Genomic DNA, 12379 nt, shown 5'->3' with positions numbered 1-12379 from the left:
CTGGCTGTGTCCACCTGTCTGTCTGCCAGTTGCGTCTCCTGTTTATTACTGGGCCTGACTGCCTGTCGCCTTCCTCCAGATGCTTCTGAGGAGGCCTCCCCCCCTCCCCCGTCTGCTTCTGAGTCTGTCTGCACCTCTCTTTTTTTTCCCCATGGCTGCCCCTCTGCCTATCGACCACTCCTCAACATGGCTGTCTTTCTGCCCTCTCTGTTGTCTGTCCTTGTATTGTGTCGCCTGCCCGCCTTTCTCTATTTGTGATCGTTTCCCTTACGATGTCTGTCTCTCCTCTCTGCATCCTCCGTGTGTCTGATCCCTGAGTCAGTTGCCTCTGCCTGCGTGTCCTTCTAAGTGTGGATCTACCCCCTCAATCTTTCTGTCCACCTCCCCCTACCCAAGGCCCCCACACACCTCGGTCTCTCTCCACGTGGGTGCAGGTGAAGGAGGGCGCCCTCCTCCCCCACCCCCTGTCCTCAGCCGAGAGCCAGATGGAGGGAAACTGAATTAAAATTAAAAGTTCTTCCTAGAAAAAAAAAATAATCCGCGGGCCAGATGCGGCGCGGGCTGCGCTGATTAGCCACCTAGCAAGCGCGGAGGAGCTGATTGGCCACGGGGCGGGGCGGGGGCAGGGTCCGCTGAAGGGGAGCCTTGCCGGGGCCGTGGGGTCCCAGAGCCCTAGTGAGTTACGGTGGCTTCAGGAGCTGAGAGGAGCAGGGAGGTGAGGAGGGGATACTGGCCGGGTTGGGGCTCCGGAGACCCCGAGGCATGAGTGGGGATCCTGGGAGAGGTTCTCTGGGGGAACCTCCGGGGAGGGGGGTTCCCCTGGAGACATTTTTAGCCCTAGTGGAGAATTGAATGGTACCTAGCTCCCAGGAAGTGAATTCAGAAGTGATTGAGAGTCTCCAGAGAGTGCTCGCGACTGAGGATGGGACTCCTTGAGAGCCCTCCCCTTCCCAGTTAGGGGATTAGGGGCTTGGGGAGGGGGTTTCTCAGAGGCACTTTTAGCAATGATGGGGACCTTGAATGGGAGTTTCTGAGATACTGCACTCCCAGGAAGTGAGCTCTGGGCGCCCGCGCGCCCGCCCGCGCGCGCGCGCGCGCGGGGTGAGGGGGTATCTTCAGAGACACTCCATCCAGAAGACAGGGGCCCCTCCTGGAGCACCTCCACCCCAGGAAACACATCAGGCCTTGGGATGGAGCTTTTGATGCAGGTTTCTGAGATAGCTCATCGTCAGGAGGGGGAGATTAGGGCTCAGAGCAGGTTCCTGAGACACCCCAAGACCAAGAAGGATCTTAAGTCTGGAAGTGTCTCTAAAGTTATTTCTGCCAGAAGAACGAGTGTTTAGGACTTGACAGGGGTCTGAGAAAAATACTAATCTAATCCCTAAAAGGGGGATTAAGTGGGGGTCCCTGGGTCACTTCTATCCCTGGAAGGAGGCTCTGATTGGAGAATTGTCTTTGGCCTCTAGTGAGGATATTCAGAGTTGTGGCGGAGGGCAGTTTGCAGCATGGGGTGGGGGTGGGGGGTTAAGGTCACCAAGTTGGCCCCCCACCTCCAGCTCCTGCAACAGCTTGCATCAGCTCTGGGCTCAGGCTCGGGCCCAGGCTGGGAGGGGGGGGGGGTAGGGGGCGTTAGGAGGGGTGGGGCAGCTGGGCCGACACGTGTCCCTGTAAGGAGTAAGAGGCTTGGCCAAGCGGTGAGGGTGGAGGGAAGGGGGGGCCGGGGGAGGTGGCAAGGAAAGAGACAGTAAGAGAGACAGAGTGAGTGTGGGTTCTGGAAGGACAGGCTATCCCAGCTCCAAATGGCCATCTCGTCTGCTGTGGGGTCGGTCTTTCTCTCTCTCTCTCTTTCTCTCTCAGTCTCTGCCCCTCTCCCCCTCTATTTGTCTCTCGCTGCCCTCTTTTTCTGCCTGTCTGAGTAACTGTTGGCATCCCTCCCCCTCCGATTCCCTTCTCTGCCTCTCATCTCTTTCTGTCGTCCTCTCACTGTTGTCTTCGAGTCTCTCCATTTATCTCTCAGTCTCTCTCATCCCTCTGTTCCTGTTCCCCTTGCCTCACCTCTGTTTCTGTTTCTCCATCTGTCTCTGTCTGACCCCCTACCCTATTCATCTAGCTCTCCCTACTTTGTAGCCCCCCCATCTCTGATCCCCACCCCCATTTCTCTGCCCACAGGATGGAACTTCAGGACCCAAAGATGAACGGAGCCCTCCCTGCGGATGCTCTGGGGTGAGTCGGGGGCCCAGGGGGACAAAGGTTAGAGGTCAGGATTACCCTCTCACCAGCCCCAATTTCCCTGCCTTCTCCAGCTACAGGCAGGAACGCGAGGGCTTCCTGCCCAGCCATCCTCCTGCTCCTGGGAGGAAGCCAATCGAGTTCATGGATGTGAGTGACCTCATAGGATCTGTCCTGGCTGCACCTTGCCCAGCTCATCTCTTCCCCTACTGTTCCCTCTTCCCAGGGGTTCCCTGCCTGGCTATTTCCTGTCCCCAGCCACTCCGGTCCCCCAGCCACTCTCCTCCCTCGCTGTTTTGCCTCTGGTGGCTGCTCCGCCCTCCTCCCCTGTTCCTCTCCATTTCCAGCTGCTCCCCTCCAAAGTTCCTCCTAGTTCTTCCTTCCTAGCTCTTGCTTCCCCAGCTTCTCCCTGGCTTCCACTTTTTTTCCTTCCTAGTTTCCGTCCTATAGTCCTTTCTGGGCTTCTCCCCGCCCTGGTCACTTCTCCCCTAGTCTTTCCTGGGCCCCAGTGCTGGTCCCGTTACCTGATCTCCTTCCCCATGTGTGCCCGGCCTGGCCCTTACCTGCAGTTCGAAGGGAAGACATCGTTTGGAATGTCCGTGTTCAATCTCAGCAACGCCATCATGGGCAGTGGCATCCTGGGACTGGCCTATGCCATGGCTCACACAGGGGTCCTCTTCTTCTTGTGAGTCTTGGGCGGCCGGGGTGGCCTGGGCCAGGGGGCAGGGGTGCTGTGTGGGACATGCAGGAGGCCTGGGGGCCAAGTCTGAGCTGTGCCATCTGCCACAGGGCCCTGCTGCTATGCATTGCGTTTCTATCTTCATATTCCATCCATCTCCTGCTGACCTGTGCCGGTGTTGTAGGTAAGGCCAGAGATCAATGCAGATCTTGGACCCCAGACTCTGGATCTACCCCTCTGACCTGAGACCCTAGACCTCAGCCCAAACCCTAGATTCTGAAAGTACCACATGGATCCCAGATCCTGGACCCAGGACCCCAGACCCCATACTTAACTCCCTGGACTCCAGACCTCAAACCGCACCTTGGCCTTCAGAACTTATCTGGGCTCCCAGATCTCCTCTTCTCAATCCTCACCCCTCACCCTCAGTCTGGCGTCAAGCCTCATTCCTCAGACCCTCCCCACACCCAGATTACTCCACCTCTCACCTCCACTCCTCAGTCTCCAGCTCCCCCTAATTGTGGAAGCCAGCTTCACAACCCAAGAATCCCACGACCCACTACCCACATTTGGTCCCCAACCTTTTCTCTGGTCACAGATTCCCACCTCCCAGGCTCCACTGCAAGCCCAGCCCAAGTTAACTGCTTAACCCTCATCTCCAGCTTCCATCAATCAGATCCAATTACCCCAAGCCCCAGTTCCTCAGCTCCCTGACCCTCAACTGCTCCCTTCCACCCCCCACCCAGTTCCTTACCCCTTGCCTAGCCTCCTGGACTCACAGCGCATTCCTTCCTGTCTCCCTACCCCAGGCATCCGAGCCTATGAGCAGCTGGGACAGAGGGCGCTGGGGCCTGCAGGGAAAGTAGTGGTGGCTGCGGTGATCTGTCTGCACAATGTTGGGGGTGAGGACTCTGGGAGGTAGGGGATCAGCTTGGGGGAAGAGGGTGAGGTGGGGTGGGCTTCCTCAGGCTGGGCTGGGAGGATGAGGGGAATCCTTCTGCTTATACCTCCCCCCACCTGCACCAGCCATGTCCAGTTACCTGTTCATCATCAAATCCGAACTCCCTCTGGTTATCGGCACCTTCTTGGACATGGACCCTGAGGGGTGAGTGAGAAACACCCCTTAGCTCTGGCCTGCAGGCCACTGACTCTACCTGTGCGGTCTGGCTGCCATCTTCAACTCTGTGCTCAGTTGACTCCTAGGTGTTCAGAGATTGTTGGGCTGGACAGTCTGGTCAGACTGTGATTCTTAACATATTATGATGCCGACAGAAAGTGTGACCGTTGATCTGACTATACAGCAGACCACGCGTTGATTTTTGTGACTTGTTCTGGCTGATTCTGTCGGGTAGCCAACTCCGTATGTCCAGTACACTCTGATACTGACCAGGCGACTGTACATATCGAGTAGACCTAAACTCTGTGGATTTGGTTCTGGACTGCTGTACTGGCAGATTCTGTGGCCAGCTGTGTGACAACTGACTACAGCTGTGTTCTGAATGCTGTGATCCCAACCATGTGTGTTTGACATTTGCTTACTCTGACTTTCCCTGTCCAGCAGATTCTGTTTGATTCAGGGTCCATCAGGCTGGCGGAAATCTGTCTAGCTCGAAGTGCACGGTCACTAACTGCAACCGTGTGTGTGCAGCGAACTGTGGTGCCAACTACGTATATGTGATTTGCTCCAACTGTATGTTCCAGTAGAATCCCACCTGTGTGTTTAATTTGGCAACCATTTTTTTCTGGCAAATTCTCTCTGGCTGAGTGTGTGTGATCCTCTACTCTGACTATATGTCCTCTGTACTATGGTTCCAGCCGTGTGTGTTTGACTGATGTTCTGCGTATGCGTCTAGTTGACTGTATGTTTGATTTTGGATCCATCTGCTAGCTAAATCTGTTCAGTTGTTTGTATATAATGGCTGAATCTGTGTATCCTGTTAGATCTTTGGTTTCATTCTGAAGCCATTTAGGTATCTGATAATCTGTGTGACTAGGTGTGTCTAATTATTATAATTATCTCCCACTGTATATGTATGGCCAATGGTGCTTTGTTGGTTTATTTCTGTGTAACTGTGTGTATGAGATAGTGTGTGAATGCCTGGAACATGGCAGGCAATTAATAAAATTCCTTTGAACAAATGAGCAGTTTTTCAGCTGATTTTGTGTAACTGTCTTACCTGGGTACCTCCCTCCAATATCTGTACAGTTTCCACTCTTTTTTTGAACTTGGTTCCAACAGTATAGCCAGCTGGCTGATTTTGTCTCTAGTTCGGTCTTTGGCTATATGGCCAAGTTGGCCTGGCTACTTTTAGATATTCGACAAACCTTGACCTGTTCAAAAAACCACATGTGTGTGTTCCTGACTTCTTGTCTGACTTTGCATCATTGCCTGACTACCAGATCATCAGACTGTTGTTCTGCCTGTCAGACACACCAGGGTCATGACTCACTCTGTGTCTGGTACTCTGTGTTGGACTGTGTGAGTCTCACTGATTTGGGGCATTTTCTGCCCATCTGGTTGTATGTCTGCTGGCGAGTCTGATGGCACAGTTTTGTCCAGCTGTGCGTGTGTTCTTTCTTAGCTGTGTCCCTTTGACGGTGTCTGACTGACAGTCTGATAATCAGTCTGGTTGTTTCTGTCAATCCTATTGTGCCATTTGTCACTGTGACCACCTGAATGGCTTCTCACAGCTGAGACGTCAGCTCACCTCCCCTGACTGCAGGTAGAAATCTGTGTGTCCGGCTGTCGTTTATGACTGTCTGCCTGACAGTTTTCTTTGGCAGGCAGCTAGTCACTGTGTTTGCCTGTCTCCCTAGGGGCTGGTTCTTGAAGGGAAACCTCCTCATCATCATTGTCAGTGTGTTAATCATCCTGCCACTGGCCCTCATGAGACACTTGGGTAAGAGGCTTCCTGTGTTGTTCATTGGATAGTGGAGTCAGAAAAAGGGAGCCAGATTGAGAAAATCCCCATTTTCAAGGGCTATGGAATACCAGGGGTGAGCTTATTTGATGTGGGTTTTAACAGATAAATAGGAGTTTGCTGTGGAGAGGAGGCTGGTTCAGGAAGAAGTAAAAGCTTGTGCAACATGTGGCCTAACTGGGATGAGGTAGCCTTGAAGGCCAAACTGGGGCTTGATATTTGCTGTAGGGAGTCCCTGGATTTCTGAGGCTCTCTATATTACCTCTTGCAGGCTACCTGGGATATACCAGCGGTCTCTCTTTGACCTGTATGCTGTTTTTTCTCATCTCGGTGAGTCTGAAAGAGAAGAACATGAAAAAGTGAAGCAAGAGTTTGGAACATTGGGTCATAGCCTTCCCCATGACCTCGCTTCCCCACCCTCCCCCAGGTCATCTATAAGAAGTTCCAGCTTGGCTGTCCTGTAGGTCTCAATGAGACGGAAGTGGAGAGCAAGAACCCTACGGCCCTTCCCATCCAGGGACTCAACAGAAGCTGTGAGGCCCATATGTTCACAGTTGACTCACAGGTGGGTGTGCAGGCATGTGTTTGGAGCTTGCACCACACTTAGGCCCTCTGGTCCCGTCACATGGTCCACTCTGTTCACAGTGGAGCTGGGCATCAGATATTGGGGGGCTTCCGTGTGTCTTATATGGAGTGCAATGGTGGGGTCAGGCGGATGAGGAGGGGATATAACCCTGTAGGCTCTAACCTCATGTATTTGGGCCATTCCCCTAGATGTTCTACACGGTGCCCATTATGGCTTTTGCCTTCGTCTGTCACCCTGAGGTGCTGCCCATCTACACAGAGCTCTGCCGGTGAGTGGGCAGGCAAGTGGGCATATGTGATGGGCCAGCAACTGGTAGGAGAGTCATAATGTCCGACAGCCCCTCAAGTGGTCCTTGTACTGTAGCTTGATGGTGGCTAGTTGGTGCCGGTGGTGGGGGGCTGTTGAAGTGGCCTTGGGGAATGCAGGGCGGTGACTTTTTACTGATTAGGGCTTAAATATTCTACTTTTAACATCCTGTACGAGTGTGAATGGACAGAGTGGGGAGGCAGGAATGATCAGAAGGAGGGTGTAGCATACGTGGATGGGGATGAGGAGATGGGGATGGGGAGATAGAATGGGGGATGGGTGAACAAAAGAGGGAGCAGGGATTATATGGTGGGGGATGTGTGGATGATCAGATGGGGGCACAGCATGGATGGTCAGATGTGAGGGAAAGGCAGAGATGGGCAGACAGAGGAGATGGACAAAGATGGTCATATGGGGTGAGATGGCTGGACAGAGGGAGGCGTGGCTAATCACACAGGGGAGGTAGAGATGGGCATCCCAGCATGTACCAGCTGAATGTCAGCTCAGGAACAAGGGGACTCTGGAGAGTGCAGGCTACTTTGGAAGCGCCTGTACCAAGTCCAGGGGTCTGGGCATGACAGTTCCATAACCTCTATGACTCAGGCCCTCCAAGCACAGAATGCAGGCTGTGGCCAACGTGTCCATTGGGGCCATGTTCTGCATGTATGGGCTTACTGCGACCTTTGGATACCTCACCTTTTACAGTGAGTGGGGCTGGGGCCAGGGTTGGGTGGGGGCTGGAGTGGGGAGTGGGCAGACTGCTGGGGCAGGAACCTGAGTGCTTTTCCTCCGTGCCCTGGACCCATCAGTTTCCAAACAGAGGGTGCACATCACACATGTAGATTTTGTTGTGTGTGTGTGTGTGTGTGTGTGTGTGTGTATGAGTTTGTGTTTCTGGGACACTTGTCCTAGTGCTCCCACTACATCCTGCATCCCATGTCCCATGTCCCACATCCCAGATAGCGTGGAGGCGGAGATGCTGCACATGTACAGCCAGCAGGACCTGCTCATCCTTTGTGTGCGCCTGGCAGTGCTGCTCGCCGTGACTCTCACTGTGCCAGTTGTGCTGTTCCCTGTGCGTGGGGTTGAGGGTGGGCCCATGGAGTGGAGGGATGTGGATGGATGTAGAAGGCATAGGCATGGATGTCTGACTGGGGTGTGGAGATAGGAGTGGATTTATGGATGGAGGAGGCAGGGATGGACAGATAGGGAAGGCAAAGTTGGCAGATGGACAGAGAACGCAAAAATAGATGGTCAGACAGATGGGGGATAGATGTCAGGGCAGAGAGAATGAGAGGGAGAGGGGTAGTCAGTTGGAGGGAGGGGGCACAGATGTCTGGCCAGACAGAAGAGGGAGGCAGGAATACTCAGACAGGGTAGAGGCATAGAGATGGACACTCAGAATGAAGAAACAGGGATGGACAGAAAAAGAGTGGAGGCAGAAGTAGTGAGGTATAAGGGGGGCCAAGGCTCTCAGATGGGGAGGTGGGATGACTAGACAGAGGAGGGAGGCTGAGGTAGTCAGATGGCAAAAGAGAGGCAGAGATCTAAGACAGAATGGAAGGACAAGAGGGTGGTCAGACAGGGAGGCAGAGATTTCAGATAGTGGGTAGAAGCATCAATGGGTGATCAGACAGAAGGAAGACACATGGATCGTCAGAAGGGTGGCGGGATACTCATTCAGAAGGTGGAGGCACCGATGGGTGGTCAGACGAGGGGGACATGTAGATAGTCGGAGGGGTAATCAGGCATCTCACACAGGGTGGAGGCACGATGGGTGCTCAGATGGAGGGTGGAGTTAAAGTCAGATGACCGCATGGAGTGGGGAGGCAGCACGTGGGCCCTGACTGGTGTCCTGCCCTACTCTGACCACAGATCCGCCGGGCCCTGCAGCAGCTGTTCTTCCCAAGCAGAGACTTCAGCTGGCCACGACACGTGGCCATAGCCCTGATCCTGCTTGTCTTGGTCAATGTTCTTGTCATTTGTGTGCCAACCATCCGGGATATCTTTGGGGTTATTGGTTAGTACCCCTAACCCCAATCCCAGACCCCACCTAATACGGGCCTGGTACCCCAAACTTACATTGGCTTCTGTCCCTCCTGCTTGTCCTTCAGGGTCCACTTCAGCCCCTAGCCTCATCTTCATCCTTCCTAGCATCTTCTACCTCCGCATTGTACCAACTGAGGTGGAGCCCCTCTACTCCTGGCCTAAGATCCAGGTGAGCATTCCAGGAGAGGGTTGGGCGAAGAGGGAGAATTCTGAGCAGAGAGCACTCCTGGATGGCCAGAGATAAAAAGAACATTTTCAAGAGGGGGCTGGGGGGAAGGGAGCAGGTGGTCTGGAAGAATGAAGGAGATTGTCTTAGAAAGCGGCTGAGCAGACAGAGTACCAGCAGGGTCTGCAAAGACAGAGGAAGCATTCTACAGAAACAGAAGGAGTACTATTTGAAGAGGGTCAGGAGCACTTTCAAGGAGGATATAGGAGAGTACTCTCTGAAGTGTTCTAGAAGGATGAAAGAAGAATTCTTAGGAAGGGGCTGGTTTTGAGGAAGGGGAGGGAGCAGGAGGGTCTGGAATGCATGGGGCACTCTGGAGGGGATGGAGGGCTAGAGGGACATTCTCAGGAGGAGCTCCTGTGTGGAGACCCAACCAACTGCATCTTGTCTCCCTCTCATCCACAGGCTCTGTGTTTTGGTCTCCTGGGGGTCCTCTTCATGGCAATCAGTCTAGGCTTTATGTTTGCCAACTGGGCCACAGGCCAGAGCCCTGTGTCTGGACACTGACCATGCCCTGCTCCTCCCTGGGCCCCCGTGCGCATGCTCCTGTGCACGTGGAGGAAGATGGGGCCTCTCTCCTGGGTCCCTCCTGCCTGTTGTGTGGAGGTGGCTGGTTCCCATTATCATGGCTGTTGGAGGTAGGGGGCTGCAGAGGTTGCAGAGTGGTCCACTTCCCTCCTCCCCGGGGATGCTGAGCTTGGATCATGGCCCTAAGCCCAACACCATGGGAGGAGGAGGAGACCAGGTCTTTGGGGAATCCCTGCCCAGCCCAGTCCTTTCTGCCTCTCTTGGCAGAAGCTGTTTGTCAGGATCACCCTCGAGCTAAAGGGGAAGAATAAAGATGCTGCATTGCAACTCTGGTCTCAGCCTTCTCGTCTCTTTCTAAGTCTTCTTGGGGGAGTCTGCCTAGGTTCAGACAGGGGTAAACTAAGGCCCTGAGAGTAGGACTGAACTGGCTCTCAAGTATTCACTCACTTCTCTGCTCCTTCAGTAACTTGCTACTCAACTCATTGTTCCATTCACTTCCTCACTCAAGAAACCTCTTGAGAGCCTACTGGGTGCCAGGCACTGTTCTAGGTGCTGGGGTTGAATCAAGCAGACAATAATCCCTATAGTTGGTGTTCTAGCAAAAGAGTAGGCAAACTATGACCTACAGGCCAAATTCAGCAGCCTGCTGCCTCTTTTTGTATGGCCTGAGCCAAGAATAGTTTGCACATTTCTAAGTACTTGAAAAAAAAAAATAAGAAGAGGAATAATTTGTGACACCTGAAAAGTATGAAATTTAAATTTCAGTGTCTGCAAATCTTTTATTGGAACACAATAATGCTTGCTCACTTACATATTGTTTATGGTTATTTATTGCTACAACAGCAGGGCTGACGAGTTGCAACAGAGACCACATGGCCCACAAAGCCTAAGCTATTTATTATCTGGCCCTTTTCAGAAAAAAAATTGCTGATCCCTGATCTAGCAGAAGAGAGGAAAAGAGATTAATTATTTCTGATAAAGATGAGCACTATGAGGGACTCCTGGCTGGCTCCGTCAGTGGAGCATGCGACTCTTGATCTCAGGGTTGTTAGTTCAAGCCTCACGTGAGGTGTAGAGATTACTTAAAAATAAAATCTTAGAGGGGAGCCTGGGTGGCTCAGTCAGTTAAGCGTCCAACTCTTGGTTTCTGCTCAGGTCATGATCTCACAGTTTCGTGGTTTCAAGCCCCATGTCAGGCTCTGTGCTGGGAGTGCAGAGCCTGCTTGGGATTCTCTCTCCCTCTCTCTCTATCCCTCCCCCTCTCAGGCTGTCTCTGGCTCTCTCCAAATAAATAAATAAGCTTAAAAAAAGATGCACACTGTGAGGAAAATAAGTGATGTGAGTGTGGTGTGCAGGGGGCAGTGAGGGGGTAGTCAGGGAGGCCTCACTGTCGAGCAGACAAGGAGCTGAGTCAGTCCTAGATTGGCAAGAAGGAGTGAGTCCCATGCTTATTTAGACAAAGTGTTCTTGGCTGAGGCCCCAGCAAGTGCAAAGGCCCTGAGGTAGAAACAAGCATGGCAGGTCCAACAGGAGCCAGCATGGCCATCTTGCTCTCCCACTGGCAATGTGTATGAGTGCCAATTTCACCACAGCCTTGCCAACATCCTGAGTCATGAGACATGGATTTTTTGCCAACCTACTAGGTGAAAATGGTATTGCTGTTAAAATTCGCATGTGTTTCTTTATGAGAGAAGTTTCTGGATGTTTAAGAGACTTTTTGTTTATCTTACCAGATAATTTTTAATGCATGTGCAAGCCACCACAGATAATAATCTTTCTCCTCTGTATATTTAGAAATAGGGCAGTTGACTGTAGTTGAATATGGTATCCTTCTTATTTCACTCTTCATTCCTTACTGCCACTAGGCTCAACACTAGAGCTCAACAAGCTGGCTTTTTTAAAAAGCTTATTTATTATTTTTTTAAAAAGTTCATTCACTGATTTTGAGAGAGAAAGAAAATGCGAGTCAGGAAGGGGCAGAGAGGAAGAGAGAGAGAATCCCAAGCAGGCTCCGCACTGTCAGCATGGAGCCTGGCACGGGACTCGAACCCACAAACTGCGAGATCATGACCTGAGCTTCTATCTGCTGTTTCTCAAAATGATCAGCTCAAAGCCATCCTTATGCCAAAGAGGCATATTTTGGGGTGGCATATTCTGGTCTCCTACAATATGCGACAAATTAAAAGTAATTATCCCTAATATGTAAACAAGCTTTTGCAGATCAATAAGAGAAACTGGAGTAGCTCAATGAAAAAAAAATGTGTTCATGCAATGGCATTACTTCACATTACAGCACAAAGGATTAAGAAGTAGATAGTATGAAAGAAATAAAGGAAATGGAGGATAGGCCCCAGAAGTTTCAACATTCATCAAATAGAAGCTTCAGACACAGAAAATAGACAGTGGGGAGAAGGCAATACTTGAAGAAATAATGTTCTAGAATTTTCTGAGCTGAAAAAAGACAATCATCAAACTGAAAAGAGCCACTAAATTCTAAGCATGATTTACACGCATGCACACACACACACACACACACCATAGAAATAAAATTTCTAGGTTAAAAATAAAATCCTAAAGGATAAAAAAATCCTGAAAGGTCCCAGCAAGAAAAGAGAGTAGAAAGAATACAGTGGAGGAGTTCTTCAAAGAGCTGATGAAAAATAATTTTGAACCTATATTTCAAAAAACCTGTATCTAGACAAGATAATCCAGATGAGAGCAAAAATATTTCAGAAAATTCATCACACACCTACCCCTTCTTAAAGGATTATTAGGGTATGTGATCCAGCAGAAGAAAACTGGATTAAGGAGCCAGAAGGGGGTTCTGGTAAGCAATGGTGAGGGGAAAAATAGTA

General features: G+C 51.5%; 1 protein-coding gene across 6 annotated transcripts; it reads left to right on the top strand.

The window, feature by feature from the left end:
- The first annotated feature begins 614 nt into the window (after positions 1-614).
- SLC38A5 (solute carrier family 38 member 5) lies at positions 615-9851 on the top strand. 6 transcript variants are annotated; one of them, XM_043569825.1, is made up of 16 exons: positions 615-715; positions 2170-2223; positions 2304-2379; positions 2799-2914; positions 3019-3092; positions 3718-3810; positions 3935-4013; positions 5726-5808; positions 6101-6159; positions 6257-6394; positions 6604-6683; positions 7325-7425; positions 7681-7796; positions 8597-8741; positions 8836-8939; positions 9402-9851. In XM_043569825.1, exons 2-16 carry the CDS (start codon positions 2171-2173, stop codon positions 9501-9503), a joined length of 1419 nt encoding a protein of 472 aa, XP_043425760.1. In that variant the 5' UTR covers positions 615-715; position 2170; the 3' UTR covers positions 9504-9851. The 6 variants fall into 6 exon arrangements, with proteins under 6 accessions (XP_043425760.1, XP_043425762.1, XP_043425764.1 ...); XM_043569823.1 differs by lacking the exon at positions 615-715 and adding an exon at positions 1722-1822; XM_043569827.1 differs by lacking the exon at positions 8597-8741 and having other exon boundaries at positions 621-715.
- Positions 9852-12379: the final 2528 nt, after the last annotated feature.

The sequence above is a fragment of the Prionailurus bengalensis genome, chromosome X (assembly GCF_016509475.1).
Source record: "Prionailurus bengalensis isolate Pbe53 chromosome X, Fcat_Pben_1.1_paternal_pri, whole genome shotgun sequence".
Lineage (NCBI taxonomy): Eukaryota > Metazoa > Chordata > Mammalia > Carnivora > Felidae > Prionailurus > Prionailurus bengalensis.
This window is presented reverse-complemented; position numbering and strand designations above follow the sequence as displayed.

Excerpts from the sequence above, each read along its gene's own strand:
- SLC38A5 (XM_043569823.1), top strand. The coding sequence starts at position 1,800 with ATGGCCATCTCGTCTGCTGTGGG. Across the intron at positions 6,160-6,256 it reads TGCTGTTTTTTCTCATCTCG|GTCATCTATAAGAAGTTCCA; the intron begins GTGAGTCTGAAA and ends ACCCTCCCCCAG. Across the intron at positions 8,742-8,835 it reads GGATATCTTTGGGGTTATTG|GGTCCACTTCAGCCCCTAGC; the intron begins GTTAGTACCCCT and ends CTTGTCCTTCAG.